This window comes from Bos mutus, chromosome 1 (genome assembly GCF_027580195.1).
Source record: "Bos mutus isolate GX-2022 chromosome 1, NWIPB_WYAK_1.1, whole genome shotgun sequence".
Taxonomy (NCBI): domain Eukaryota; kingdom Metazoa; phylum Chordata; class Mammalia; order Artiodactyla; family Bovidae; genus Bos; species Bos mutus.
The window spans coordinates 155865068-155891742 of record NC_091617.1 but is presented as its reverse complement, the minus strand read 5'-3'; the positions used below and the strand labels follow the sequence as shown (position 1 = coordinate 155891742).

The 26675-nt window shown below is 55.1% G+C and overlaps 1 protein-coding gene across 1 annotated transcript in view; it reads right to left on the bottom strand.

Annotated features, from left to right (window-relative positions):
* Positions 1-9153: 9153 nt before the first annotated feature.
* Positions 9154-26675, bottom strand: part of ITGB2 (integrin subunit beta 2) — a 29594-nt gene continuing 12072 nt past the window's right edge. The window contains exons 2-16 of the mRNA XM_070378239.1: positions 26471-26531; positions 26046-26134; positions 21076-21256; positions 19926-20096; positions 19526-19767; positions 18553-18708; positions 17508-17603; positions 15683-15772; positions 14837-14977; positions 12946-13133; positions 12620-12864; positions 12224-12443; positions 11838-12040; positions 9821-9987; positions 9154-9634 (exon numbers count right to left, since the gene is read on the bottom strand). Coding sequence (XP_070234340.1) covers positions 9572-9634; positions 9821-9987; positions 11838-12040; positions 12224-12443; positions 12620-12864; positions 12946-13133; positions 14837-14977; positions 15683-15772; positions 17508-17603; positions 18553-18708; positions 19526-19767; positions 19926-20096; positions 21076-21256; positions 26046-26134; positions 26471-26528 — 2310 coding nt within the window. The 5' untranslated portion in view covers positions 26529-26531 and the 3' untranslated portion in view covers positions 9154-9571. The remainder of the gene's footprint in view (positions 9635-9820; positions 9988-11837; positions 12041-12223; positions 12444-12619; positions 12865-12945; positions 13134-14836; positions 14978-15682; positions 15773-17507; positions 17604-18552; positions 18709-19525; positions 19768-19925; positions 20097-21075; positions 21257-26045; positions 26135-26470; positions 26532-26675) is intronic.

The window sequence follows — 26675 nt, the reverse complement described above, 5'->3', positions numbered from 1 at the left end:
GTTTTCTCTAGTTGCATCGAGCTGGGGCCTCTCTCTAGTTGTGGTGCTCAGGCCTCTTCTTGTGCTAACTTCTCTCGTTGTGGAGCATGGGCTCTAGACTCCTGGGTTCGATAATTGTGGCACACAGGCTTGGTTGCTCCTTGGCATGGGGGGTCTTCCTGGACCAAGGATCGAACTGGTGTCCTCTACATTGGCAGGTGGATTCTTAACCACTGGATCACCAGGAAAGTCCAGAAGGCAACATTTTTTTTCATCCTAACAACCACAGGACAGCCATGTGCTGGCTCTTGAAAGACACTGGGCATTTGTCACATTAACCAAGACACAGTGTTCACGGCTGCATCTCAAATGCTGCCCTCAGCAAAGGCATTTAAAATCCAACTGAGGTTTTGGGATAATTAGATAATGAGGAAGTTTTAAAAATAGTAACTAGAGCCTTAGTCCCTGTTTGAAAAGGTGGAGGTGGTGACAGCATTATTAAACTTGATGCATTCAATTGTCAGAGAGCATCAAGCTGATGAAAAATGTGAAATACAGCACTTTCTGGAGAAACTGATTGTTGTCTGCAATGTGAAATCTGTTTTTGCAAGCACAATGGTTAAGGAATTATACTGACACAATCACAGTGGAGTCAGCTTGGGAGAAATAATTGCAGCACCCCAGCAAGATGGAGCAGGCTGTCCACAGACAGAGCAGACCAGTCCCAGTGGGCGGTGGCCTAAGCCCTGGTGGTTCTGGAGCGCCAAGGCCCCCTCCCCAGGAGTGTGCATGTGGGAGTCACTCAAGTTAGGCATTTTCACCTGAATTTCTTGCAGGAAAGGGGACCTCTCAGGGCCTGAGAGTGGGCAACACTCGGAAATGAATTGTCCAAGTAAACAATAGCTACCGACAAGCAAGAGACTGCGTTGAGAAGGGGCGCTCAGGCAGAGAGCAGCAGGGTAAGGGAACCCAGGAGGACCGCTCTGCCATGTGGCTCAAAGTCTCAGGTTTAATGGTGATGGGATTAGTTGCCTGCTTGTCTCTGGCCAGTCATCTTGACTCAGGGTCCTTCCTGATGGTGCACACGTCACTCAGCCAACACGGTACCAGCGAGGAGAATTCTGGGAGATTGGTAGGACACATGGGCTTGTGTGTCCTCTCTCCTTTTGACCTTTCCCGAATCCTTCCAGTTGGTGGTAGCTTGTTGGTTCCGAGTTCCTTATCGGGACCTCCTGTTGTAATATAACCCATGCAAGTGGTTACTATCAGGCCTGGTCAGGACAGGCGACTTCCATCAGTGATTCCTGTAACATGTCGTTTTTATTAGGTGGTCGAGCGTGCCATTGATTTTCTCATCATTGTTAGTATATTCTATAGAAAGTTAAAGAATGACTTCCAGAAAGGCTGTGTGAAAAGATGAAAGCTTCTACCCAGACAGGTCGCATTTTAACCCCTGGGATTATTTTCAGTTCAGCTGAGGGCAAGGGAACCCTTGAGCACTGGGAGGGATCTGGGAAGGTCTGCAGGGCTCTTAGATAGGCAGGGGTCATTGGGAGGGATGGACAGAGGCAGAAGACTGTGCTGAGTGTCCGGAGCCCACTTTCCATGGCTGGATTGAGAGACGGTATGGGCCATGCATGCACCCCCAGGTATGAGGATGGCTCCAAGGAGGGCTGCAAGCAGGAAGGCTCCCCAGGCCCTGGCAGGTCGGGCCTCTCAGGGCCCTAGGATTTGTCCTGGACTGAAGCAGGGGTACTCTGCCACCCATCTCTTCCCACGTGGGCAGTCAGGATCCTTAAAGCAAGGATTTAAGGATTTGTCCTGGACCAAGGCAGGGGTACTCTGCCACCCATCTCTTCCCACGTGGACAGTCAGGATCCTTAAAGCACTTCCTCTCAGGGACAGGAAGGGGGCGCTATGGACCCCTCCACCAGTACCTCTTTATTTTTCAATTGAAAAAAATTAGAGGGCCATGCTATGTGGCATGCACACGACACTTCTCTGACCAGGGATGGAACCCGAGCCCCTGCATTGGAAGTGTGGAGTCGTAACCACTGGACTGCCAGGGAAGTCCTCTGCCTGCACTTTGACAAAGCAGAAAACAACTTTTTCCCAGGTCATGCCGGGGAGGCAGGTTGGGCCTGAACCTAAGGGTTCACCCCGAGGGTCCACTCTCCTTCCTGGGGTCTCCATCCTACCAGGAGAAGGTGGAAACATTTCAGAAGGATTATTTGCAAACTAGCCGAAATAAGTCACAAAAACAGGAAATGGACTGAGTCTGCTGTTCATATTCCTTCAGGCTCCTGATCCTAGCCACTAGACCAGTGGTCAGTGACCAGGGCCCTGGCCCTTTAGCTTGGCTGAGAAGAATTGCCATAGGGATGGAAAGAGGTGAAGTAAGTATTTACTAAGCGGAAAAAGAGTGCAGTACAGGGGGTAGACACACAGGAGTTCTGTACGTGTGGGTGGACACACAGGGGTGTGATACGTGTGGACAGACACACAAGATACAGTTCAGGTGGACAGACACACAGGCCGACTCAGAGGGAGAGCCCTTGAGATGCAGACTTGCACCCTCGTGGCAGATTAGGTTACTTTTATGAGGCATTTCTTCTGGGCTTCCTCTGACCAGTCATTCTGGTTTCTCTAGTTCAGTTCTTTTCTGGTATATCTCAGGGCGCTCCCACGTGTGCACACATCTCTCAGCCAAGACGGATTCTATCACAGAGGCATATGGGTGGAACATCCCATGACATCCCTCCCCTTTGACCTCCCAGGAGCCTTTCTGAGCGTGTGTGGTCAGGGAGGTCTCCTGACCTCAGGAGTGAGAGATCTGTGGCCTAGGCAGGGCCCAGCCTCCTCTTTTAATTGTCCTGCTATTCTCATCCTGAAGTTTCAGTCTACAGGGAAAGAATGTTCAAGGGCTTTACCCTGGTGGGGGTGGCATCTACCTCCCGCCTCAAAGGCATCCACTATTCTAGTTCCTCACCTGCCCAGGTCCTAGGTCTCAACAGTAAGAGGCCCTCAGCAGTTAGAGTTTAAAATAAAAGTAGGTGACTCAATGGACCTGAGTTTGAGCAAACTCAGGGAGATAGTGAAGGACAGGGAAGCCTGGCGTGCTTCTTGGGTTTGCAAAGACTTGAACACGACTTTGCAACTGAACAAAAGGGACCAAAAGCCAGGTGCCCTCTACATGTGTCCCTTTGCAGGTCTGCTTGGGACCCCGAGGATTCTGTGATACTGTGATATAGTAAGAAATATATGTTTGTTCAAGGCACAGAGCTCCTAGAACTCTTGGAATTTCCTGAGTGATGAGTGAAAAAATATGTGTCTTGGTTACTCACAACAATCCCCTTTCAACCACATCAGAGTTTGTTCAAGCTGTGACCTTTGACAAGTAGCTGTGGATGGGGGCTGGTTGCCAGGAGAATTTCCAGTCCCCTTGGCAGTCCGACCTCCAGGGAGGGGAGAGGGGCCCAAGTGATATGATCAACCATGCCTAGGCCTATATAATAGAAATATTATGGGAACCACCTATCAAAACTGCCTGCCCTGGCCAGACCTGAGAGTAACCACTTGTGTGAGTTATCTTACAATGGGAGGTCCTAGTAAGGAATGCAGAACTAACAAGATACCACCAATCAGAAGAATTTAGGAAGATTAAAAGGAGAGAGGAGTCACTAGCCCACATGCCCTACCAATCTCCCAGAATTTTCCTCACTGGTACCATCTTGGCTGAGCATGCGTGGGCCACCAAGAAGGACCCTGAGTCAGAATGACTGATCAGAGACAACCTGGAAACTATGCCCATCACCATAAAACCCGAGACTTCAAGCCATATGGCAGAGCAGTCCTCCTGGTTTCCCTTAACCTGCTGCTCTCCGGCTGGGTGTCCTTTCTCAATAAAGTCTCTTGCTTTGTCAGCACATGTGTCTCCTAAGACAATTCATTTCTGAGGGTTACACATGCAGGTCCCCCTTCCTGCAACAGAACCTCCATAGAAACCCCAAAAGGGCAGGGTTCGGGGGGCTTCCAGGGCGAGGAGAGTGGGCTCAGAGAGCGCAGAAACCCTGCAGCCCTTCTGGCTGTTCATTCATTACAAAAATAAACTGGTAATCTAGTGAACAAATTATTTTCCAGTTCTGTGAGCCCCTCTGGCAAATTAACCAGATCTCAGAGCGATGTAGCTGGTCCATCAGAAGCACAGGTGGCCTGGGACGGGCAAGGATGGGGGCGGTCTGGTGGGACTGAGCCCTTATATCTGTGAGATCTCCAGGCAGATGGAATCAGAATTAAGTAAAATTTGTGGGACGCTGGTCAGTGTCCTCAGGGAACTGAGTTAATTGCTTGGTTGTGTGGGAAAGTGCAGATAGCAGAAGTGGCCCACTGTCCAAACTTGCCCAGATGCAGGATTTCCCAGGATAAGGAAATCTGAAGGTTAAACCAGGTAATCCCTTCGGACATCCCTGGTGGTTCAGTGGTTGGGACCCCGTACTTCCACTCCAGGGCACTCAGGTTCATCCCTTGTTGGGGAACTAAGATCCCACATGCCATGTGGCTCGGCCAAAAAAAAAAAAAACCCCGGACATTCCAGGCCACCCTGGATAGTTGGTCACTGGGCCTGGCTATGAACCATGCCCCCACATCATTCTGATACCCTCCCTCCCCCCTTTTCTCCTCCCTCCCCACCCCGTGTATGCCACCTGCCAAGGGTCACGACCTGCCTGTATGGGAACCCAATCCTAAATTATCCATTTGGGCTGTGTGCTTGCTCTGCCATGGTTCAGAGCTTTTCATAGCACAATCCCCTGGTAGGGGCAGGGGGGCAGAGGTTGAGGGAGGGCCCCCCTGACCTGTGGTCCTAGCAGCATCTAGCTCCTTCCCCGGTGGTATCGGTGCTGGGATGGACTGGCCTAAGGAGACAGGATGGTGCACGATGGAGGTGACATTGTTAAAGGATAAAACAAACCCACAAAATTAGCTTGTTGAAATGCACCCACAGTCTAGAAACAAACATCTGAAAGGTTGTCGTTGAATGAAAAGACTGCTGGGATTCTTGGCCTCCAGAGGAGAAGAAATCAATCCGGGGCCAGAGACTTGATCTGAGGCTTGATCGCTCAGAGCTTTGCGTAATAAAGTTTTATTAAAGTATAAAGGAGATAGAGAAAGCTTCTGACATAGGCATCAGAAGGGGGCAGGAAGAGTACCCCTCTGCTAGTCTTCAGCTGGATGTTATATAGTCACTAGCAGTCTGTTAATGAAAGAAAGGAATGTCTTAAAACTCAGAATGGCACCAGGCTCCTCACCCATAAGATGCATTTTGGGATAATCTTGGCACCAAATGGTTCATCCTGGGCCATAAAATGATTAACTTGAATCTTGTAGAAGGACAGATTACCATACAAATAGCTTCGTTTACATAAATTGGGGGAACAATATCTGAATATAACATACTGGTTTGTCAAGTAGGTTCTGAGCCATTAGGCAGAACGACTTGAAGAAAGAGTCTGGAGTAAATGCATAGCACGTTAACATAGCTTAAGACAAACATTTCCATAAGAAAAATGCATTGGTTATCTCAAGGTTTGAGAATAGTTAACTTCAGGTGAAACCAGGTGTCATTTTGGCAACACAGTATTTTAAGAGAAACCTCCTTTTAAATTTGTATAGAGAAGAAAAAAATATGCTAGTTTGTTTCCTCCTGCCGCTTAAGAGAGATAAAAATGTCTGACACTTGCAGGCTATTTCCTCCATTTGGAGACCCCTGGCCTTCCTGCCTGTTACCCTCTCACATCCGCGGAGTTGCTTGTATAAGCGAGGTAGGATTGTGACCCTATCTGAGTCTAAACCTGTGTTTAAAGCAGAGAGTGAAGGAGAACACTACAGGATCTGGAGGGTGAGGCTCCAGCTGTTTTTTTCTGGTCCACAGGCTTGTGCTGCCAGGAGGAGGTTTAGCTGGAGGTTTGGGGACCAAATACCCATAAGGGACAGCACCCTTATGGCAGAAAGTGAAGAGGAACTAAAAAGCCTCTTGATGAAAGTGAGAGTGAAAAAGTTGGCTTAAAGCTCAACATTCAGAAAATGAAGATCATGGCATCTGGTCCCATCACTTCATGGGAAATAGATGGGGAAACAGTGGAAACAGTGTCAGACTTTATTTTGGGGGGCTCCAAAATCACTGCAGCCATGAAATTAAAAGACACTTACTCCTTGGAAGGAAAGTTATGACCAATCTAGATAGCATATTGAAAAGCAGAGACATTACTCTGCCAACAAAGGTCCGTCTAGTCAAGGCTATGGTTTTTCCAGTGGTCATGTATGGATGTGAGAGTTGGACTGTGAAGAAAGCTGAGCGCCGAAGAATTGATGCTTTTGAACTGTGGTGTTGGAGAAGGCTCTTGAGAGTCCCTTGGACTGCAAGGAGATCCAACCAGTCCATTCTGAAGGAGATCAGCCCTGGGATTTCTTTGGAAGGAATGATGCTAAAGCTGAAACTCCAGTACTTTGGCCATCTCATGCGAAGAGTTGACTCATTGGAAAAGACTCTGATGCTGGCAGGGATTGGGGGCAGGAGGAGAAGGGGACAACAGAGGATGAGATGGCTGGATGGCATCACTGACTCGATGGACGTGAGTCTGAGTGAACTCCGGGAGTTGGTGATGGACAGGGAGGCCTGGCGTGCCGTGATTCATGGGGTCGCAAAGAGTCAGACACGACTGAGCGACTGAACTGAACTTGGGGACCAAGGGGTCACAGCGTGGAGAGGACTGCACCTTGTTGTGAGACAGGGAATAAGATCACGACTGCCTGCCTGTGTAGATGCCAATGCGCAGCAAGGGCAGGGGGACCCCACCCAGGAGGGCCCCAGAGGAAGGAGCCACTTGGGGGAGATGCCAGACGGACTTGCCTGTCTTGACACTGGGGGGTGGGGGTGGGGGCGTCTGCAGGGCCTCGAGGCTGGAGTGGGGCCCCTCAGTGTGCAGACCAGGTGTGAGGAGGGGCTTGCCTGCCAGGGTGGCAGGGAGGGTAAGGTCAAGACCAGGCACACGCAGAGCCACCCACATAAACCAGGTGGGGAGCCGGGGTGACCTGCGGCCCAGCGTTGTCTGGAAGAGAGTTCATGTTGTTCAATTGGGTTTTAACATTTTGGAAAACCAGCGCCCGGTTCTCCTGGGCGCGGAAGGATGCAGCACCACGAAGGTGGTAGAAGGTTGACCTTGGGCTGCTCTGTATCAAGCCCTCGTACTTATGAACAGGGTAGGAAGAAGAGACGCCTGGGCGCTGGAGCGAAGGCTTCCAGGCGGGAGCGCGCCTGCGCCCTCGGCCACGTTCTGTGATTGGCGGCCGGATGGCGAGGCGGCAGAGGCACTAGGTGGGAGGGGGAGCTCCCCCTGCAGGAGAACAGGCAGCAGTGCAGGTTACTAGCGGCAGAAGCCTAGTAGGTGAAATGTGCGTGTGTGCTCAGTCGCGTGCAACTCTATGCAACCTGATGGACTGTAGTCCGCCAGTTTCCTCCATCCAAGGGATTCTCCAGGCAAGAATACTGGAGTGGGTTGCCGTTTCCTCCTTCAGGGGATCTTCCGGACTCAGGGATCGAATCGGTGTCTACTGAGGCGCCTGCACAGGCACCCTCCCTCTAGTGCCACCTGGTGGGCGACATGGGCACTTTTATTTCTTTAAACCTTGCTCATTAGAAAAGACCCTGACGCTGGGAAAGATTGAAGGCAGAAGGGGACGACCCACTCCAGTGTTTTTGCCTGGAGAATCCCAGGGACTGCGGAGCCTGGTGGGCTGCCGTCTATGTGGTCTCAAAGAGTCGGACACGACTGAAGCGACTTAGCAGCAGCAGAAGGGGACGACAGAGGACGAGACGGTTGGATGGCATCACCTACTCAACAGACAGTGAGTTTAAGCAAGCTCTGAGAGATGGTGAAGGACAGGAAAGACAGGCGTGCTGCAGACCATGGGGTTGCGAAGAGTTGGACACGAGTGAGTGACTGAACTCAGTTCTGGACTGCGTGCCCTTCCGTCTCAGCGTGCATCCTTTATCATTTCATACCGGCAGGGAGGCTACCCTGCGTGTACCTCCGTGAAGGCAGTGAGCGTCTCTCCTTTGCCCAATCTTCTCTGCAGTGACTGGCAAAGGCAGAACTTCATAAGTGCTGTTTGAATAAACAGGATGTTCTTTTTAACAAAGCATTATGCTGGGGTTTTAATAAAGAATTATATATTTTAGGGAAAAATAAGGACAAATTTCATCTGAAACTATGTCTAGGCATTTGAATATATATCACAAACATGCACTCCATACTCAACATCTGTCTGCCTCTCTTAGGCCTGTGTAACATGAAGAGAGCCAGCACCAGCCGGGTTTCAGAGGATGTATTTTTTTTGCTGTTTTTCATTTTTGGCTGTGCTGGGTCGTTGTTGCTGCCCAAGGGCTTTCTCTGGTTGCCCTGAGCAGGGGCTGCTCTCTCTCTGCAGTGAGCTTGCTTCTCTTGTTGCACAGGCTCTAGGGTGACCAGGCTTCAGTAGTTGCGGTGCACGGGCTCAGCTGCCCTTTGGCATGTGGGATCTTCCTGGAGCAGGGAAGGAACCCGTGTCCCCTGCACTGGCAGGCAGACTCCCAACTCCGTGACCAGAGAAGTCCCAGAAAATCTTAGTTTACGGGAGTACGGCCCTTCCTTGGGGACCCAAGGACTGCCCCATCCTCACGGGCTCTCACTGGCCACACCTGGACCCTGACCCATACCAAGCGTACTGAGACTGGCAGATACACACAGGTCTCAGTGATCACGGTGGGACCTTCCCTCTGCTGTCATCACACATCGGATCAACGTGACCTCCAGGTCACTCTAGAAAACAGCCCACAAGAAACACACTCAAACTCTGTCCCATCATTAGCCGAGAACAGGTGTAGACAGTGGAGAGGGGGACAGACGCCCACTTTCCCATCTTGCCTCAGCCCTACTCAGGCTCCACAATGGGACCCCCTTGTGGGGGTCTGCTCCTTCTCAAAGCAGCTTTTGAGGGGGACCCAGGTAGGGACAGAGAGAGGCTTGCATGGGCCACAGATGAGGAAGGAGAAAAAGAGAACCCCATGCCCTGGCCCAGAGGCCACACGGACCCTCAGAGTGCAGTGGCAGAGGAGCAGAGCCTGGCTCCCATGAAAGCTTCTGCACAAGAAGATTTTATTGATTTTTTTTTTATTGATTGGGGGCAGCATAACCAAGGGGATGTAACTTCATACCCTGAGAAGTTCACACATAAATAATTCTTCATCAGACTGCTGTGCTAATTTTTACAAAGGACCTGTGTGTAACCATACAAAATGTAGGCAATTCCTTCTCTGACTTGCTATCAAAAGTCATTCATATCAGAAGGGGTAGGCTGGCCCTTACCATGAGCCCATAGAATAACCTGGCCACGCCCATCATTCTGGGGCAGAAAAAGCAGTGCATTTTTGGTTAACGGTGAAGTTGTCAGCCACGTCCACGAGGCAGCGGGGTCACGGTCAGCCTGCTGGAGGGGACGTGGAGAGGGGGTGTTCCCATCTGGGTGGTGCAGAAGGCCTTGTCTTCACCGGGCACCCCTAACTCTCGGCAAACTTAGGGTTCATGACTGTCGTGGTGGCACTCTTGAAAAGAGGGTTATCCTGGTGAGAAAAGCAAACGTGGCTTGTCAGCACAGGGAGGAAGGCGCTGGGCTCTGGGCCACAACAGTGTCCACTGGGGGTGGACGAGGTTCAGGGGCGGGGGTGGGGCAGGCGCACACGCCCGTGGGGACGCCTTGGCTTGGAGGGTAGGAGGTGGGCCTTCGCAGGGACCCTGAGGCCACTCACGTTGTTCCACTGGGACTTGAGCTTCTCCTTCTCGAAGCGATGGTACTCCCTGAGGTCGCTCAGGTGTGTCAGGGCCTTCCAGATGACCAGCAGGAGGATGCCGACGAGCACGACGCCCCCCACGGTGCCCCCCACGATGGCAGCGATGTTGGGGCCCTTCACACACTCTAGGGCACACATGTGGTGTCAAGGCTGCCCCGGCTCCCAGGCCCCGGGTGTCAGCCCTGTCCCTGCACGGTGTCCAGGTCCCACTGCCAGATCTCTGTGGCAGGTAGTAAGCAAACCAGCCCTGGCCCCGGCCCCCAGCCCAGGAGAGCCCAGAGCTGAGCACAAGGCCAGGCTCCGCGGTTCCCAATGAAGTCGAGAGGGCCCTTGTTTACAGAGAAGGAAAGGGGGGCCCGGATTGCCAGAAACCAGGGCCAGACTCTGGCCTCCCACCCAGACCACACTGTATCAGAGTTTAGGGGGGACTCTCCTCATGCAAGCATTCCCGGGGAGACTCACAGCAGCAGCCTTGGGAATGGGAGGCAGGGTCCCAGGGCCCAAGGGGGCTGCACCCAGCCTCCTGCTGAGCTCAGGTGGGGGTCTCTGGACTGCCACATGCCCACTTTGGCTGCCGACAAAGGCACCGAACTTGGTGCAAGCCCCCCTCCGGCTGCCGACAGAAGCACCGCACTTGGTGCAAGCCCCTCCCTGTCTGCCTGGCTGAGGGCACCGGAGTCCGTGGTGGCACCGCACTTGGTGCAAGCCCCCCCGTCTGCCTGGCTGAGGGCACCGGAGTCCGTGGTGCTCCCTCGTTCATCACCCTGGCCTTTCCAGGGAGCCTCATGTCCTTAGAGACTAAACACCGTAGCCACAGCTGCCCCAATCCAGACCTGACGGCACATCTGCTCTGAAAACCCAGGGAGAGCCATCCACCCCAGCAGGCTGGGCTCTGCAGCCCTGGGGATACACAATGGACTGGGCCCCACATGCCTTCTGGGGGTCCTTTCCTGGGGAGGGAGAGCGGGAGCAGATCCCAGTCTTGCAAGAACCTGGGTGGACAGCTGTCACATGTCTGCTGCGGTCACCCTGGAGGCTGGCCTGGAAGCCTGTGCTCGTACCCTCAGCCTCTCTGAGTGGGAAGGGTGGGGTACTCAGATCTGGTGTCCAGATGGCTCTGGGTGCTGCTGCTCCAACCCTTACACTCATTCCCTCAGGGGTCTGTTGTTCTAAGTCCCTCCATCTCAAAATGTCATCATCACTCAATGTACCTCCTTGAAACTGACCCACCCTCTGCCCCCACTCATCACCTGTCCCTTTCGATCCTGCCCAGAGTTACATTCCAGAGCAGGCTCTGTCCACGCCGCCCCCAGGGCCCCAACCCAGCCCTGCTCAGTGCCTGGGCCGGGCTGTGGCCCTTCCCAGGTGTGTGTCCGGCTTCTGAAAGCTCCTCTGAAAGCTGTTGGCAGCCTCCTTTTATGTCTGGGAAAAGACCTAAGGCTCCCCTGGACTCTCAGGGGTCCAGTAAGTGCCCAGCCCAGCACCTGAAACCTTCTCCAACTATCTGCAACTGTCCTCCTTAGAGATACCTTCTGACCTCTGACCTCAGAAACAGGCCCCGCTGGAGTCTTTGCCCCTCAGAACCTGCTCATATGTCCCCAGACTGTGTCATGGGGGGACCTATGAAGACTGCGCTGGTCTCTGGGTCCTGGGCAGAGCCGGGTGACTGGAGGGTAGTGGGCATCTGGGGAAGAGAGCAGCAGCTCTGCAGGCCCCTCCAGGGCAAGGGCTGGACTTGGGTCTGGAGGTCCCCACGATCCCCTCCGCCCGGCTCTCAGGACCCGCTCGGCTTGGGGAAGCTCTACTGTGGGACAGCCCACCGCCCACAACGACGTGGGCGGGCTGAGAGATGAGGTGGGGGCGGGGTATGGTGGGGGTGCGGCGGGGGCGGGTTGAGAGATGCAGGGCCCCGGGGTGGAGAGTAGGGGCGCGGAGGGGACTCTTCCCGACACCCCCACCCCCACCCCGGGCTCACCGAGCATGTCGTCCACGTGCACGTCGTATCTGTCCCGCCCGTCGCGCTGCACCAGGGTGTAGGTCATCCAGCAGCCCTCGGAGTCGCGCTCCTTGCACTTGCGGCCGGGCACCGGGCTGGACAGCAGCTTCGTCTGCCCGCACGCTGCGCTGCAGTTCTTGGCGAAGGGGCCCTTGTCGAACTTCAGGCACTCTGTGCAGGGGCTGCGGGGAGCCGGGGCGTGAGCGCGGGCGGGGTTGGGAGGAGTGGCCGCCGGGAGCGGCGGGTCTGTGCAGGGCCTTCTGGGGAGGGCGGGCCGCCCGCGCCCCCGCCCCGCGCCCGGGGCCGGGCAGTGGTTCTCCCCATCCGCAAGGAGGTGCGAGCCCGGCGGGGCGGCGGACACTCACGCGAAGCCCGCGCAGGGCACGGGGCAGCCCGGGCACTCGCTGCACAGGGGCGGCTGGTAGCCGGGGTCGCACTGGCACACATTGCAGCGGCATCGGCCGCGGCCGCTGCACTCGACGCCGTCCAAGTTGAGGCAGCCCTGAGTGGACTTGAGGCACTGGCATGCCGAACCCTCATACTGCTCGTCGCACCTGCAGGTGCCGCAGAAGCAGAGCCCCCTCTCTGGAAGACAGCGCGGCCGCGGACTCAGTCCCGCCCCAGCCCCGGCCCGCTCCGGACCCCATCCCCGCCCTGGAAGACAAAGCCGCCTCGGACTCAGTCCCTCCCGAGCCCCGCCCTGGCCAAAGCCCCCGGCCCCATGCGGCCGAGGCTCTGTCCCGCGGCCCCCCAGCACTCACTTTCGCCCCCGCAGACTTGGCCGTCGTAGCGTTCGCAGTTGACGTTGTCGCACTCGCAGAACTGGCCGTAGATCTTCTTGTTGGGCACGTCGCTCGTGTGGCACACGCACTGCCCGCAGATGCAGTCCCCCAGCCCCGAGCAGATGATGGAGCTGTTGTCCTTGCGGCAGCTGCCCTCCAGCTCCTGGCTGCTCCGGCCCTGCGTCTGGCACTCGCAGTTCTTCCCGATGTAGCCGGCGTCACACCTGCGGGAATGCGGGGTCAGAGCCCTCCGGAGCGCACCCTGCTTCCGGGCGCCTGCGCCGGGGGCGGGGCGGAGGCCTCACCTGCAGACGCCGCACTCCATCGAGCCTCTGCCGCCGCAGATGCTGCCGTCCCTGCTGGCGTCCCGGCATTGGCACTCGCACTGGGGGAGGACCCGCACGGTCACCGTGTCCGTGAAGCCCAGCGCCCGGATGGTGAAGGACTGCTGCTGGATGCACTCGGTGGCTGTGACCTTCACCTGGAAGGTGATCTGTCATGGGAACGTAGAGCTCAGGTGAGCATGGGACCCCAGGCTCATGACCCTGCTCTGATCTCCTCTGGGCAGCATGAACAAGGGCACAGCCTAGAAGGGGAAGGGCCACCACCCTCTGCTACCAGGCTGGTAGGGTGCTGCCTCTGCTGGGCCAGGGAAGGAGTGGATCGCGGTGGGAGAGGGGAAGGACAGGGACATTCCAGGTGGCTCCAGGGCTCAGGAAGGGAGATGAGGGAGAAGATGAGAGCTGTAAACTCGGACATGCTGGAACATGCACCCCCACCCAGCTCCCCCCACCCTCCATCCTCAGGTGGCCTGGACTTGCGCGGAGGTGTCTTTAGAATTCTTTTAATCATGCATCTCTTAAAGGGATTTTATTTATTTTTTTTTTCAGATATCTTTATTTATTTTTTTCTCTCCAATTTTATTTTATTTTTAAACTTTACATAATTGTATTAGTTTTGCAAATATCAAAATGAATCCGCCACAGGTATACATGTGTTCCCCATCCCGAACCCTCCTCCCTCCTCCCTCCCCATACCATCCCTCTGGGCTGTCCCAGTGCACCAGCCCCAAGCATCCAGCATCATGCATCGAACCTGGACTGGCAATTAAAGGGATTTTAAAGTGACTTCGTATTAATAAATGATGTATATTTTCTCCAGGTATTTTGTCCTGAAGCCCGGAGGCTAAGATGTCAGAATACCATAGGAAGTCCTAGATTCTGCATGTGAAGGTGTATCTTGAGCCTGAATGCCCCAGAAGAACTGAGCTGGCAGCACAGAGCCCCACCCCCACCCCCACCCCACCCCACCACACACACACACTGCTCTGCTGCTCAGCCCTCAGGGAGCTTCAGGGAGCACCGCTCAGCCTCACTGCCGGTCAACGTAAGTGAGTCTCCACCCAGTACATGAAGACAGAGCAGAAACATCAGGGAGGAATCAGGCAGTCAACACTGAGTACATTCGGGTATGGATCCCCCAGTAAGAGGGGCAGAGATTTCAGTCAAAGTTCACATGCACTTAGTAAGTCACATATTTGAAAGAATTTCAATGTCATTCAGAAATAAAAGGAAGTATTTTGCTGAATATTAATTCACAGCTGGTGAAAGGAAACGTTGAATCATTCCTGGTCATGACAAATTTAAACTATTAGAGAAACAACTCACTGCCTGCTTGTAATCATCTGTGTGGCCCCTGCTTTAATGTCTTTGTCAAAAAACAGGGACTTCCCTGGTGGTCCAGGGGTTGAGAATCTGCCTTCCAATGCAGGGGACTTGGGTTCCATCCCAGGTTGGGGAACTAAGATCCCACATGCCAAGGGGCAACTAAGCCCGCTCACCACAACTGGAGAGCCCATGTGCCACAACAAAGATCTGACGCAGCCAAATAAATAAATTCATAACAATAATAACAATAAACAAAACCACAAAAATCAGGAAAATCAAACCAAAGCAGATGCCCAGAGGGGAAGGAATGCCCTTTTTAGGCGTGTGGTGCTATGCCCAGCATTTGCCACCAGGGGGCGCTGGGGTCTGTCCACATCAGGCCACAGCGTTTGTGGATTTTAAAAGGAAGGAACTGGACCGAAGGTGGACAGGCCCAACCTCTTAGCTGATCCCTGGTAGGCCATTGGCCAGGGCACACCCTCTTGCTGTCCAAGGGGAACCCCTTCCAGAGGCTGGGAGGGAGCCTCACCGGGACGTTGATCTGGACGCCGTCGCAGTCCCCTCTGGGCTGGTCCACCTGCGATTTCCCGTTACTGCAGAAGGAGTCGTAGGTGACTTTCAGGGTGTCAGGGAGGGTGCTGTGATCCAGGAAGACTCTGGAGGACAGTTTCTGTGGGGAGACAGTGGTGCCATCAGACTCATCTTCCAGGCCATGGCTGGCATGCCTCTCACCTCCCCCGCCACCCACCACACATCCATGGAGAGCTCTGTGGGTGCCAGGTCACCCACGTCACGCCCCTCAAGACAGGCCAGTGGAGGGTACGGACGTGGAGACAGGCCCCAGCCCCATGAGAAGAGGGGCTCAACTGTCCACTCACCACTGAAACCCCAGTGCCTGGCACAGGGCAGGAGCTGGAAAAACTGTTTAAGTGAATGAGAGAGACAGACACAGAGAGAGAAAAACAGAGAGACATAAAGGTAGACAGAGAGGTGAGACAGCCCCTCCCAGACAGCATCTGGAGTTTGGGAGGGCCTGCTGGGGCTTAGGGCTCCAACAGGGCAGGAGCAGCAGACGGAGCTCCCCCACAGGGCTCCGAATTCACCCAGTGCCGCCAGCGCTTCCTGGTGTGCCCAGCAAGCTGAGCCCGTGAGGCCCTCAGGCCCTGCGGCTGTAAGAGGGCTTGACGCTCATGCTCCAGCCAAGTGCAGGAGGGCCTGGGGTGGCACCTACTGCGCCATTAACCAGGGAGGACATTGCTCCCCAGTGGAGGCGCCCGAGGGTGGCCCAGACAAGGCCGAGGCTCTCCGCATCAGATCACCCTCCTGTTGACCTGCGGTGGGGACCCCATCTTTGCTGACTGCCCGGGTGACTCACATTGTAGGCATTCTTGATAAGCTCCACCACGTTCCTGGAATCTTCAGACAGCTCCCCGACTGCAGACTTGGGGATGATCTCTGTCAGCTTCTGTCAGGGCAGAACACAGGTAGCCGTGGCCAGAACCATGGGGCTGAAGACTCCTCAGGGTCCACCCAGTTCTGTAACACCCCTGAGGGTTTCCTTCGTGCTGGTGAGATGGCCCAGACAACCCCCACTTGACTTCTTACTGTGTGCATGGTCAGTGTTGTGTGGGCAGACATTTGCTTGGTAAAACTACTTCCCCCTGGTTATTTCAAGCTGGTCACTGAAAGCAGAGCCGGGAAGACGTGCCACAGCTAGGGGCCCGCCCCACCTCGCAGATGTGACAGGCACAAACAAACCAAGGGCACGGGTCATCGTAAAATGTGGCATGAAGTCAGGAAGCGACGTGTACCGAGCGTGTGAATGAGCTGACATAATTTCAACAATGGCTGCGTTAAACAACAGCGTGCCAGTTGACTCTGGCAGGCAGGGCCACATCCAGTCCAGGTACACCTCTTCGTAGGCAGGCCGGAGCACCGGGTCATGCAGGCAAGCCTGGGGCCAGCCTCCAGGACCATCTGTGCCCTCTGCCGCCGCCTCTCTCCCGCTTAGCTTATCTTTCACAGGAAATTACACCATCAGTTTATCTTGCAGAGCCGAGGGCTGGGCCATGTCCCTGCCCCCAACCCTGCTGTGATGCCCTTGAATGGAGTCCAGTCCCCTCCATTTGTGGCTTACGAGGATCATCACAACCTGGCCACCCACCTTGGGCCTCCATCACCGAGCAGGTGATGCTCCTAGCTCCTAGCTCAGGACCCCGCTGGGGCTCGGGAAGTCCTCCAAGCCACCTGCTCTCCACTCAGAGCAGAAACATGTACTGAGGAGGGTCCTGCGTAAACTGTCCACACAGACCCTGGGCCTCCTAGAACCCCCCAGGAGCTCCAGGAATGGGGGTCAGGAAGCTGAGACTCAGCGAGGCCTGTGACTGCCCGGGGCCTCGCCCTTGCTGTTGGAGAGCAGGGTCCGGGGTCCATGTATTCCATCTCCAGCTCCTGCCCTCTCACCACACTGCCTTCTGGGACACGAGTGTGCTGGGACCCATGCTGCCACTCGGTGAGGAGAGACTGTCGCATCCGGTAATACGGTTGGGGACGTGGTGACTGGAGGTCCTGACCTGCCGGTGCTCAGGCAACTTGTGGGGCAGTGGTCTCTCAGCTGCACCCCCTTGCCACTGCACCCACCCTGGCCACTTGTCCCTCCTCCCTGGATGCCCCCTGCATCCTGTGCCCGAGGTGGGGCCCCGAATGCTGACGGCGGGTGTGGCTGGTCCCACCGTCGGGCCTGCAAGTGTCCCGCACAGGCACAGCAGGTCACAAGCAAGAGGAAGGAGCCTGGGACTTAGAGGAGGAGAGGGGCCAGGAGGCGCCCCCAGCCCATCACAGCCAGAGGCCGCCACGCTGAGCCCAGCAGCGAAAACACAAGACAGCAAGTAAAACAGCCCTCCAGTGACGGGCAGAGGGGAGAAGTGCTGATGTGCAAATGTACTTGGACACAAAACAAGGAACTTTTCCTGATGTGAAGAATGGGACCTGCAGACTCAAAGGGTTTGCTATGTTGTAGCAAAACCACGATCACTGAGCCACAGGGACCTGTCAGCTCCTCCCTCCACAGTGCTCACTGTCTGGGGCCGCCCACATGGCCTTGGCCAGCACACCCAGTGCAGAAGCAGCACTCAGTCTGATCACCCCAGATTTTGTCACTCTTGAGCTGCAACACTTTGTCCTGCCTCAAGCCCACTTACCTCGTACGTTTTCACCATCTTCTTGGTTACTGCAAAGATGGGCTGGATGTTGCTTTCTGCCAGTTTGTGTGCCAGCTGGCCCACCGATGGGTAGTCCTAGAGAGGAGACCCCCAGTCAGATAGCCCTGAGGCTGGGGACAAGCCATCCAGGCCACCCGTCAGCCCCTACAGGCAGAAGTGACTGCCCAGAGTGCAGAGGCTCCGCCCTGCTTGTGCTGTGATGGGGCTGTTCCCAGTGATGTTTGCAAACACATAAGAGAGTGGGATTAGTAGGGAAATGGACAATACTGAAATACACTCAAGAAAATATTAAAAGTTGTGGTGTGCTTCTTGATCAATGCACCAAAAAAGAAGTCCAGTGGCAAGTAACGGCTCACAGACCCTCAGCGTGGAGATGAGTGAGCAGCACCTCGCTGTGTCTGAGCTGTAGGGCAGAGATCACAGACGCTGCACGCCAGCATGCGTAGTCACTCAGTCGTGTCCAACTCTGTGTGACCCCATAGACTGTAGGCCGCCAGGCTTCTCTGTCCATGGGATTCTCCCGGCAAGAATACCAGAGTGGGTTGCAATTTCCTCCTCCAGGGGATCCTCCCAACCCAAGGATCGAACCCGTGTCTCCTGTGTCTCCTGCCTTGCAGGTGGATTCTTCATCTGCTCAGCCAGTGGGGAACAGCACAGTGGCACCTATTTTCATAGCTGTCTCATGTACAATTTCAGACAGAAGCTCACAGGAACCTCAGATGTCACATTCATCCTGTCCCAGTCGGTGGGCCCCTGAGAGCTGCCACCACCACCTCCCGCCTCAAGTCTGCAGGCTGCAGGTGGAGGGCCCCAAGGGTCCCATCTCTGAAATCCTCTGCAGCTCCAGGGATTACAATGCCAGCAGACCAGGGAATTCTACCCTCTCGGTGCCATCAAAGCACCTCCCTGGGAGCGAGGGCCCCTTCTCGCCCCTCTGGACTCCGGGCTGGGAGTGAGCCTGCACCCCCGCTGCCCTGGGGCAGACCCACACCCTCCCACCTCCCACCCAGGATGCTGAACTCACAAATTCGTTGCTGCTTTTGTACAGGTTGTCTTCCAGGTGGCAGCGGCCGTCATTGGGGGTGAGGATGGCACCCAGCTTTCCATCGCCCGCAAAGTGGAACCCATCGTCCGTGGCGAACACCAGCAGCCTGGTGACATTGCGCCAGCCGATTTCCTCCTGACAAAGAGACGGTGGGAATGACCTGCCTCGGTTTCCCCAGTGGGGCCCCCACAGACTGCAGGAGCCAAGGCTGAGCTTGCTATGGGGGCCTTGTGTGCCCCCAACACCTGGGTTTTCTAGGGAGCACGGGGAGCACAGAAGGCCTCAGCTGCTCAACTCAGGGTCCTGTGTCTGCTGCAGATTCCAGCGCTCAGGGGAACCCGAGAAGTGTCTGCAGGGTGACAGCCTCCCCGATGCCTGGGCGGGTGTGGGACGCCAAGGGGATAGGAATGCACATCTGAACACTGCATCCTCCATGCCCAGTCAGCTCAGAAGAAAAATACTTAGAAATGTTTATCTCAGTGGAAAAGCACTGCCAACGCAGGAAAGCGGCCATGGGCACTGGGGTGAGGGGGTGATGGAGGCGGGCACGTCAGCAACACTCGTCATGAACCATGATAATCACACAGACGTGAAAGTCTGGGTCCATGAGGCAGGGCGGTGTGCCCAGGGACCAGAGCACCTGGAGGGCTGGGATCCCATCTGTGAAGGCGACAGGACTGCGTGGCTAAACAGGATCGACGCGCTGTAACACTGACGTCACAGATACAGCGCAGCACAGGACCACGTGGGAGGGGTCAGCAGTGGCCGGGGAGTGGCCGGCACTGACACTGAAACCACATAACTGTGGGCGAGCCTGGCCAGGATGACCTTATTCTCTGAGGGGCTCTGGAAGTAGGGGGACTACCAGGATCGGGCGGCAAAGGGGTCTTGCTTTCCAGGGTCATTTCCTCTTATTTGGGCTTCAGAAGGTTTGCTCAGGACGGAGCCTCACCGGGCACGCGGCCACCTGCATCATGGCGTCCAGCCCACCCTCAGGGGCGTCCAGATTCCCCGAGATCAGCTGCTTCCCGACTTCTGTCTCGAACTGTTTGGAGTTGTCAGTGAGCTTCAACACGTGCCTGAAGGCGAACGGGGGCTGGCACTCCTTCTCCTTGTTGGGGCAGGGGTTCCGCAGCTTCTCGGGGTGCGTGTTGACGAAGGGGAGCACCGTCTTGTCCACGAAGGACCCGAAACCTGGGGGACAGTGAGGGGCCATGAGCCTCTTACCAGAGAGGGGTAGGAAGGCCCGGCATGTGGGGAGGCCCTGGCGCCCTGCCCTTGGGGTGCAGAGGTGCAGAGGTGCCTGGGACCGGGGCTTGGGGTTTCAGGGGAAGATGGAGTAGCTGCCTCACCAATGCGGCCCGACTCGGTGATGCCATTGAGGGCCCGGAGCAGGTCACCCCCCAGCTTCTTGACGTTGACGAGGTCATCCACCATGGAGTAGGAGAGGTCCATCAGGTAGTACAGGTCGATGGGGTAGCCCTTGGCCCTCCGGAAGGTCACGTTGAACGCAACTGCCTGACCTGCCAGGATTTGGGAGAGAGTCAGGGTGTACCACCTGGTCTGGGGTGGGGGGGTTCGGGGGCACTGATGCCTCTTGCAGGCCTCAGAACCCTCAGGACTCCCCCATTCTCTGAGGCTGGTGGATAGGATGCAGGACGCCTATTCAGATTCCGATTTCAGGCAAAGCACACGTTCTGACATAGAAGACCATCTGGATACAAGATGTGCTGGATACAAGAAGATATAAGAAGTGGTCATTGTTTATCCAGCACTGTTGAGATTCAGTTCTACCTGGATCTCTCTGGGTCTCCCTGGTAAGGCCTTCTCTACCACCAGCTGCTAAGCAAACCTGCCAGGGCCCAAAAGGGCTCCCTGGCCATCCTGGGGACAGCCCCCCCCACTTCCTCAATCCCAGCTGCCCTAGTTTCTGCTCCTCGTCATCTTAATCACCACCTGCACTTGTAACGACTTCTTTCCTTGTCAATACAAATAGCCTGTGTCCCCAGCTCTCAGGTAGATGCCTGGTGCTCGACAAATCCATGACCATCAAGTCCCCTCTGCCAGCCCACCTTCCAGCATCAGCTCCCCCATGTGGCTACCCCAGCCCTGCCCAGGGCCGTCCACCATAACCCCCTGCTGTTCCACCAAGCCACCTTCCTGAAGGATGTTTCTTGGAGTGCTAACAGAGAGCTGTGTCCTATACCTGGGTCTGTGGTTAAGTCAGGTGGGCAACATTGATTCAAAGGTTTACTTGGGTTCCTAGTTTACAGGCCTTATCAGAGCCTTCACTCAGCCAAAAAATACCTCATCTTCTGAGAGAGGGATAAGGAGTGTTTTCCAGATGGTTTATTCTCCCTTTTTTTTAGGACGCAGAACTCAGCGCTAAAAGCGAGACTAGGCACCAGCTGCAGATGGGGCGTTGGGGACATCCTCCTGGGGCAGGGACACATGGATACACGCGCCATTAGGGCCGGCCCACCCCTAGCCAGCCAAGCCTACCTGGTCTCAGGTAGAGCGTCACTTCCTGTGGGGACAGCTGCTTCCGACTGCCCGCCTGGCTGTCCCGGGTCTCAGCGAGGCTCTTGGGTTCCATGATGTCATCAGCTGGGCAGCCCTTTGACAGCAGCTCCGCTCGTGTGTCACAGCGAATGGAGTCGGGCTCCCCTTGCCCTGTGAAGTTCTGGGGGAGGCAGGGGTCAGGGGTAGCACAGAGGAAATATGGGAGCCCATGCTGTGGGTGCTGTGCCAGGCTGACCCCCTCATCTGCTCCACTGTTCAGGAAGAGGTCCCTGGGGGGCGGGGCGGGGGGGGGGCTGGGCAGCCTCTTCACAAGGCTCGGGGTCGCAGGGGAGCCTGGCGCCAGCGGGCTTCTCCCCACAGCCTCCAGCAGTGGAAGCAGCTCAGGGCCAGCATCTCAGCTCCAGGCAGACCCATGGGTACCCTCCACGGCCCATCGAGCAGCTGGCCCAGGTTTTCAACCCCTTCCTCAGCAGTGCCTTGCTGGCAGGAAGTGGCTCTCTCCCGAGGGAACACGGGTGCCCCTCTTGGCCTACCAGTTAATGCCCGGGCACCCCAGGAACCCGGAATAGAGGCCAGGGCTCTGGGCCAAGTAGATCAGAAGGAAAAGACAGGGGGGCAGCGTGGGGGTCCTGGGTCCAGGGCACTTTCCTCATGACCACCCTGCCCCCATGAAGGCCCCCTGGATGTCGCTGCAGCAGGGAGAGCCAAGGGGCCGCGTTGGTGGATCTGGCTTCCTCCCACAGAGGGAGACTAGGGGATAACAACCAGACAGGCCTGATAAGAGGCACTCAACATGCTGGCAAATTTGGAAAACTCAGCAGTGGCCACAGAACTGGAGAAGGTCAGTTTTTATTCCAATCCCAAAAGGCAATGCCAATGACTGTTCAAACTACTGCACAACTGCACTCATCTCACACGCTAGCATGGAGAAGGCAATGGCACCCCACTCCAGTACTCTTGCCTGGAAACTCCCATGGATGGAGGAGCCTGGTAGGCTGCAGTCCATGGGGTCGCTAAGGGTCGGACACGACTGAGCGACCTCACTTTCACTTTTCACTTTCATGCATTGGAGAAGGAAATGGCAACCCACTCCAGTGTTCTTGCCTGGAGAATCCCAGGGACGGGGGAGCCTGGTGGGCTGCCGTCTGTGGGGTTGCACAGAGTCGGACACGACTGAAGCGAATTAGGAGCAGCAGCAGCAGCAGCCCACGCCAGCAAAGTAATGCTACAAATCCTCCAAGCTATGCTTCAACAGTACATGAACTGAGAACTTCCAGATCTTCAAGCTGGATTTAGAAAAGGCAGAGGAACCAGAGATCAAATTGTGAACATACCTTGGATCATAGAAAAAGCAAGAGAGTTCCAGAAAAACATCTACTTTTGCTTCATTGACTACACTAAAGCCTTTGACTCTATGGATCACAAAAAACTATGGAAAATTCTTAAAGAGATGAGAATACCAGGCCACCTTACCTGCCTCCTAAGAAGTTTGTATGCAGGTCAAGAAGCAACAGTTAGGACCAGTCATGGAACAACAGACTAGTTGCAAATTGGAAAAGGAGTATGTCAAGGCTGTATATTGTCACCCTGCTTATTTAACTTATATGCAGAATACATCATGCGAAATGCCGGGCTGGAGGAAGCACAAGCTGGAATCAAGATTGCCGGGAGAAATATCATAACCTCAGATATGCAGATGACACCACCCTTATGGCAGAAAGTGAGGAAGAACTAAAGAGCCTCTTGATGAAGGTGAAAGAGGAGAGTGAAAAAGTTGGCTTAAAATTCAACATTCAGAAAACTAAGATCATAGCATCCAGTCCCATCAGTTCATGGCAAATAGATGGGGAAACAGTGACAGTCTTTATTTTCTTGGGCTCCAAAATCACTGCAGATGGTGACTGCAGCCATGAAATTAAAAGACACTTGCTCCTTAGAAGAAAAGCTATGACTAGACAGCATATTAAAAAACAGAGACATTACTTTGCTGACAAAGTTGTGTATAGTCAAAGTATGGTTTTCCCAGTAGTCATGTATGGATGTGAGAGTTGGACCATCAAGAAGGCTGAGAGCTGAAGAATTGATGCTTTTGAACTATGATACTGGAGAAGACTCTTGAGAGTCCCTTGGACTGCAAGGAGATCCAACAGGTCCATCCTAAAGGAGATCAGTCCTGGGTGTTCATTGGAGGGACTGATGATGAAGCTGAAACTCCAATACTTTGGCCACCTGATGCGGAGAGCTGACTCATTTGAAAAGACCCTGATGCTGGGAAAGATTGAGGGCAGGAGGAGAAGGGGGCGACAAAGGATGAGATGGTTGGATGGCATCACAGACTCAATGGACATGAGTTTGAGCAAGCTCTGGGAGATGGTGAAGGACAGGGAAGCCTGTTGTGCTGCAGTTCATGGGGTCACAGAGTCAGACATGGCCGAGCCCCTGAACAACCAACAAGGAGGCCAGAGAGCTGGGGGGCAGGGCCAGACTAAAGGGGCGTGGCCACTAGAGGGGTGGTGCTTCCTGAGCTGCCTCTGTACTGGCTTCACTTTTGAAACCCTATTAAAGATTTTACTGCGTGCCTGCGAGCTGCTTACTGGCTCAGTCGAGTCTGACTCTTTGCGACCTTATGGGCTCTAGCCCGCCAGGCTTCTCTGTCCATGGGGTTCTCCAGGTAAGAATACTGGAGTGGGTTGCCATTTCCTCCTCCAGGGGATCTTCTTGATCCAGGGATGGAACCTGCATCTCTTGCATCTCCCGTGTTGGCAGGCAGATTCTTTACCACTGAGTCAGCTGGGAAGCCCACTTTAAGTGTTAGGGAAATAAAATTAACAGGAATGGGGAGGGGAAAAAATCCCTAAAATGGAATCTGCTCAGAAGCAATTTAGCCTAACTGCATTTCAGATGCAAACCAGAAGCTCACAGGAGGGAAGGGAGAAACCCACCCTGAGGAGGGACTTTGCAAGCTGGACTGTGACTGCTTGCCCGCAGAAGAGCACGCAGACCACACCCATCTCCTCCCTGCAGTGCTGTGGTAGCAACTCTGTAACCACTTCCCCAGAGTCAAAGGAGGAGGAAATGTGGAAATGTATTGTGGATGTTGGGAGCCTGGCTTCTCATGAAGGGAACCAGGAACCCTCTGGTGGTGGCCAGGCAAGTGCCAAGGGGCCAGGAGCGCCTGCTGATTCCAGAGAGAGAGCTCAGGAAGTGATGCTGGGGTGTGCTAGTCGGGCACAGGGCTAGCCCCAGGGCTCCCATGGCCAAATGGGGAACAATTTGAGCTTCAAAATGACAAAGTGAAAGTGATACCACATAAGCTATGGAGTAACAGAAACATCTATGGGTCCACACCAATGAGAAAGAGAGAGGGAGAGTGCAGGAAGGAAATATTCCTCTTACATTAGGAGGCATTGGAGGGAGTCATGAACAGGAATGTCACCATTCTGCAACCATCCCAGTGATAACTGATTCAGGCTCCCATCAACCAATGGACACTAGAGTGAGTGGGTGTAGGCTACAAGGGAAGCAGAGTGCTTCCTGGCTTCAGAGCATCTCCCCACAAATTACTTACTAATTGCAAAGGGGAAATACTGGCATCACCGTGGAGAGTCTGGCAGATGATTCCCTCAGCTGAGTGGTCTAGGCTGTCATCGCCCGTACTAGGACAGAATGACAGCCGGAGCCCTGGGGGTTCCTGCTGAAAGGCCCACCCCAGGCTGTGTCAGAGGGAACGCCAGACAAACCCACACGAGGCACATTCTGCAGAACTGCTGTTCTAAACTCTTGAGGAATGTCAAGGATGTGAAAGACAAAGAAATCTGAGGAAAGTTCCAGGTTTGAGGAGATAAAGAGACATTCGAATGCAATGTGCAATCCTGGATTATAATATTGATCAGTGAGGCAGGGATGATAGCAAAGACATTATTGGAACAATTGGCAAAATTTGTACAAGGTGTGTAAATTTGTCTTTTTATTTATTTTACTTATTTATTATTTTGGCTACACTGGGCCTTCGCTGGGCATGGGCTTCAGTAACTGTGGTGCAGGGGCTTCGTTGCTCCACGGCCTGTGGGATTTTCCCAGACCAGGGATTGAATCTGTGTCCCCTGCATTGACAGGTGGACTCTTAACCACTGGGCCACCAGTGAAGCCCCGAGCTGTGTAAATTTGATCAGAGTAAAGTACTGTGTTAAATTTCCAGGCTTTGATAAATGCATTGTGGTTTTGTAAGTAAATACCTTGTTTTTGAGAAAGTCCCTGGAAACCTTAAGGGACAAAGGGGCTCGTGTCTGCAACCTACTCTCAAACAATTGAGAAAAAATAATAATGTGTGTGCACGCATGTGTTTCCAAACAGACCTGCAGTGTCTGAACCTCAGGGATCTCCAGGAGGAGGGAATGGTCAGTATCTTGGGGGTCCCCAGGGAAGGGGTCCTCCCCAGGAGGAGGTGGAGTTCCCCTACATCCTGGCTGTCCTGGGCCTTTGCCTTTTTCCCCAGAGGGTCTTGCAAGTAAAACATGAAGTAAGGACAGCAGAGAGTTCAGGACCCAGTAGGGAGCTTCCCCACTCCTCCCGGTTCTGGGAGTGGATGGCTAACAGGGAACCGGGGCTGCAGCAGCTCTGCCCACACGTATCTCTTCCTTGTCTTGCCCAGGGCTCCTGCCTCCAGGGCCCAACGAGCTGCACCTGGTCCGACCCAGTGGTTTCACTTAGATCTGCCTCTGCCAGGCTGTCTGGGGACACCACTGTGTCTGCCTGTCTGTCTGCCTCTCTGACAACGCTGCGTCCCTGGCCTGCTCCTGCCCCACTGGGAAGCAGAGTGATAGTGCTTCTGGGGGCCGGCAGTTTCAGAGGCAGAGAAGGGGCTCCAGCCCAGGAGGAGGGAAGAAGGGAAGGGCAGGCTGGGTGAGAGGACCCTCAGGGTGGCTGACACCATTCAGCGAGGCTCTTACCAGTTTCTGGCACCAGGCGCAGCCGGGGCCCGACTCGATGCAGTCCCGGCAGGTGCTGACCTTGTACTTGGTGCACTCCTGGGACAGGACTGGGAGAGAGACACGGGCTGGTGAGCCGGCACCGGTCGACCCCCCTCTCCCAGAGATGGCGGGCCTTCCAAGGGCAACAGTGAGGGGCTGGGGGCTGTGAATGGATGACCAAGCCCGCAGGCAGGGGTGGTGGAGAACGAGGGCCAATGGGAGGATCAGGAAGCAGGGAGGAAACCAGGGCCCACGGGATGCTGTCTTCAGGGGGGTGGGGCCCAGGTCAGCCCCAGGTAGAGGGGCAGGGGAGGGCAGAGCAGGGCCTTTCCTAAGGCCCCGCCCAGGAGGGTGCGAGGGTGGGTCCCGCTGTTCCCGGGAGGAGCCACCCCCGTGGGACTCACCGGACTGGAGGGCAAGCAGGCCCGCTAGGAGCAGCAGCTGGGGGCGCTGGCGCAGCATGTCCTGAGGAGGGAAGGGGCAGTGACATAGCTTCAGACCCCAGACTCTGGGCCTGGAGACACAGAGTTGGGAGGCCCAGTCCCTGCTGCTGAGGGCTGCTCAGCGGTGGGGTGGGGCCCACACAGGTCAGTCTCCCTTACCCCCTCA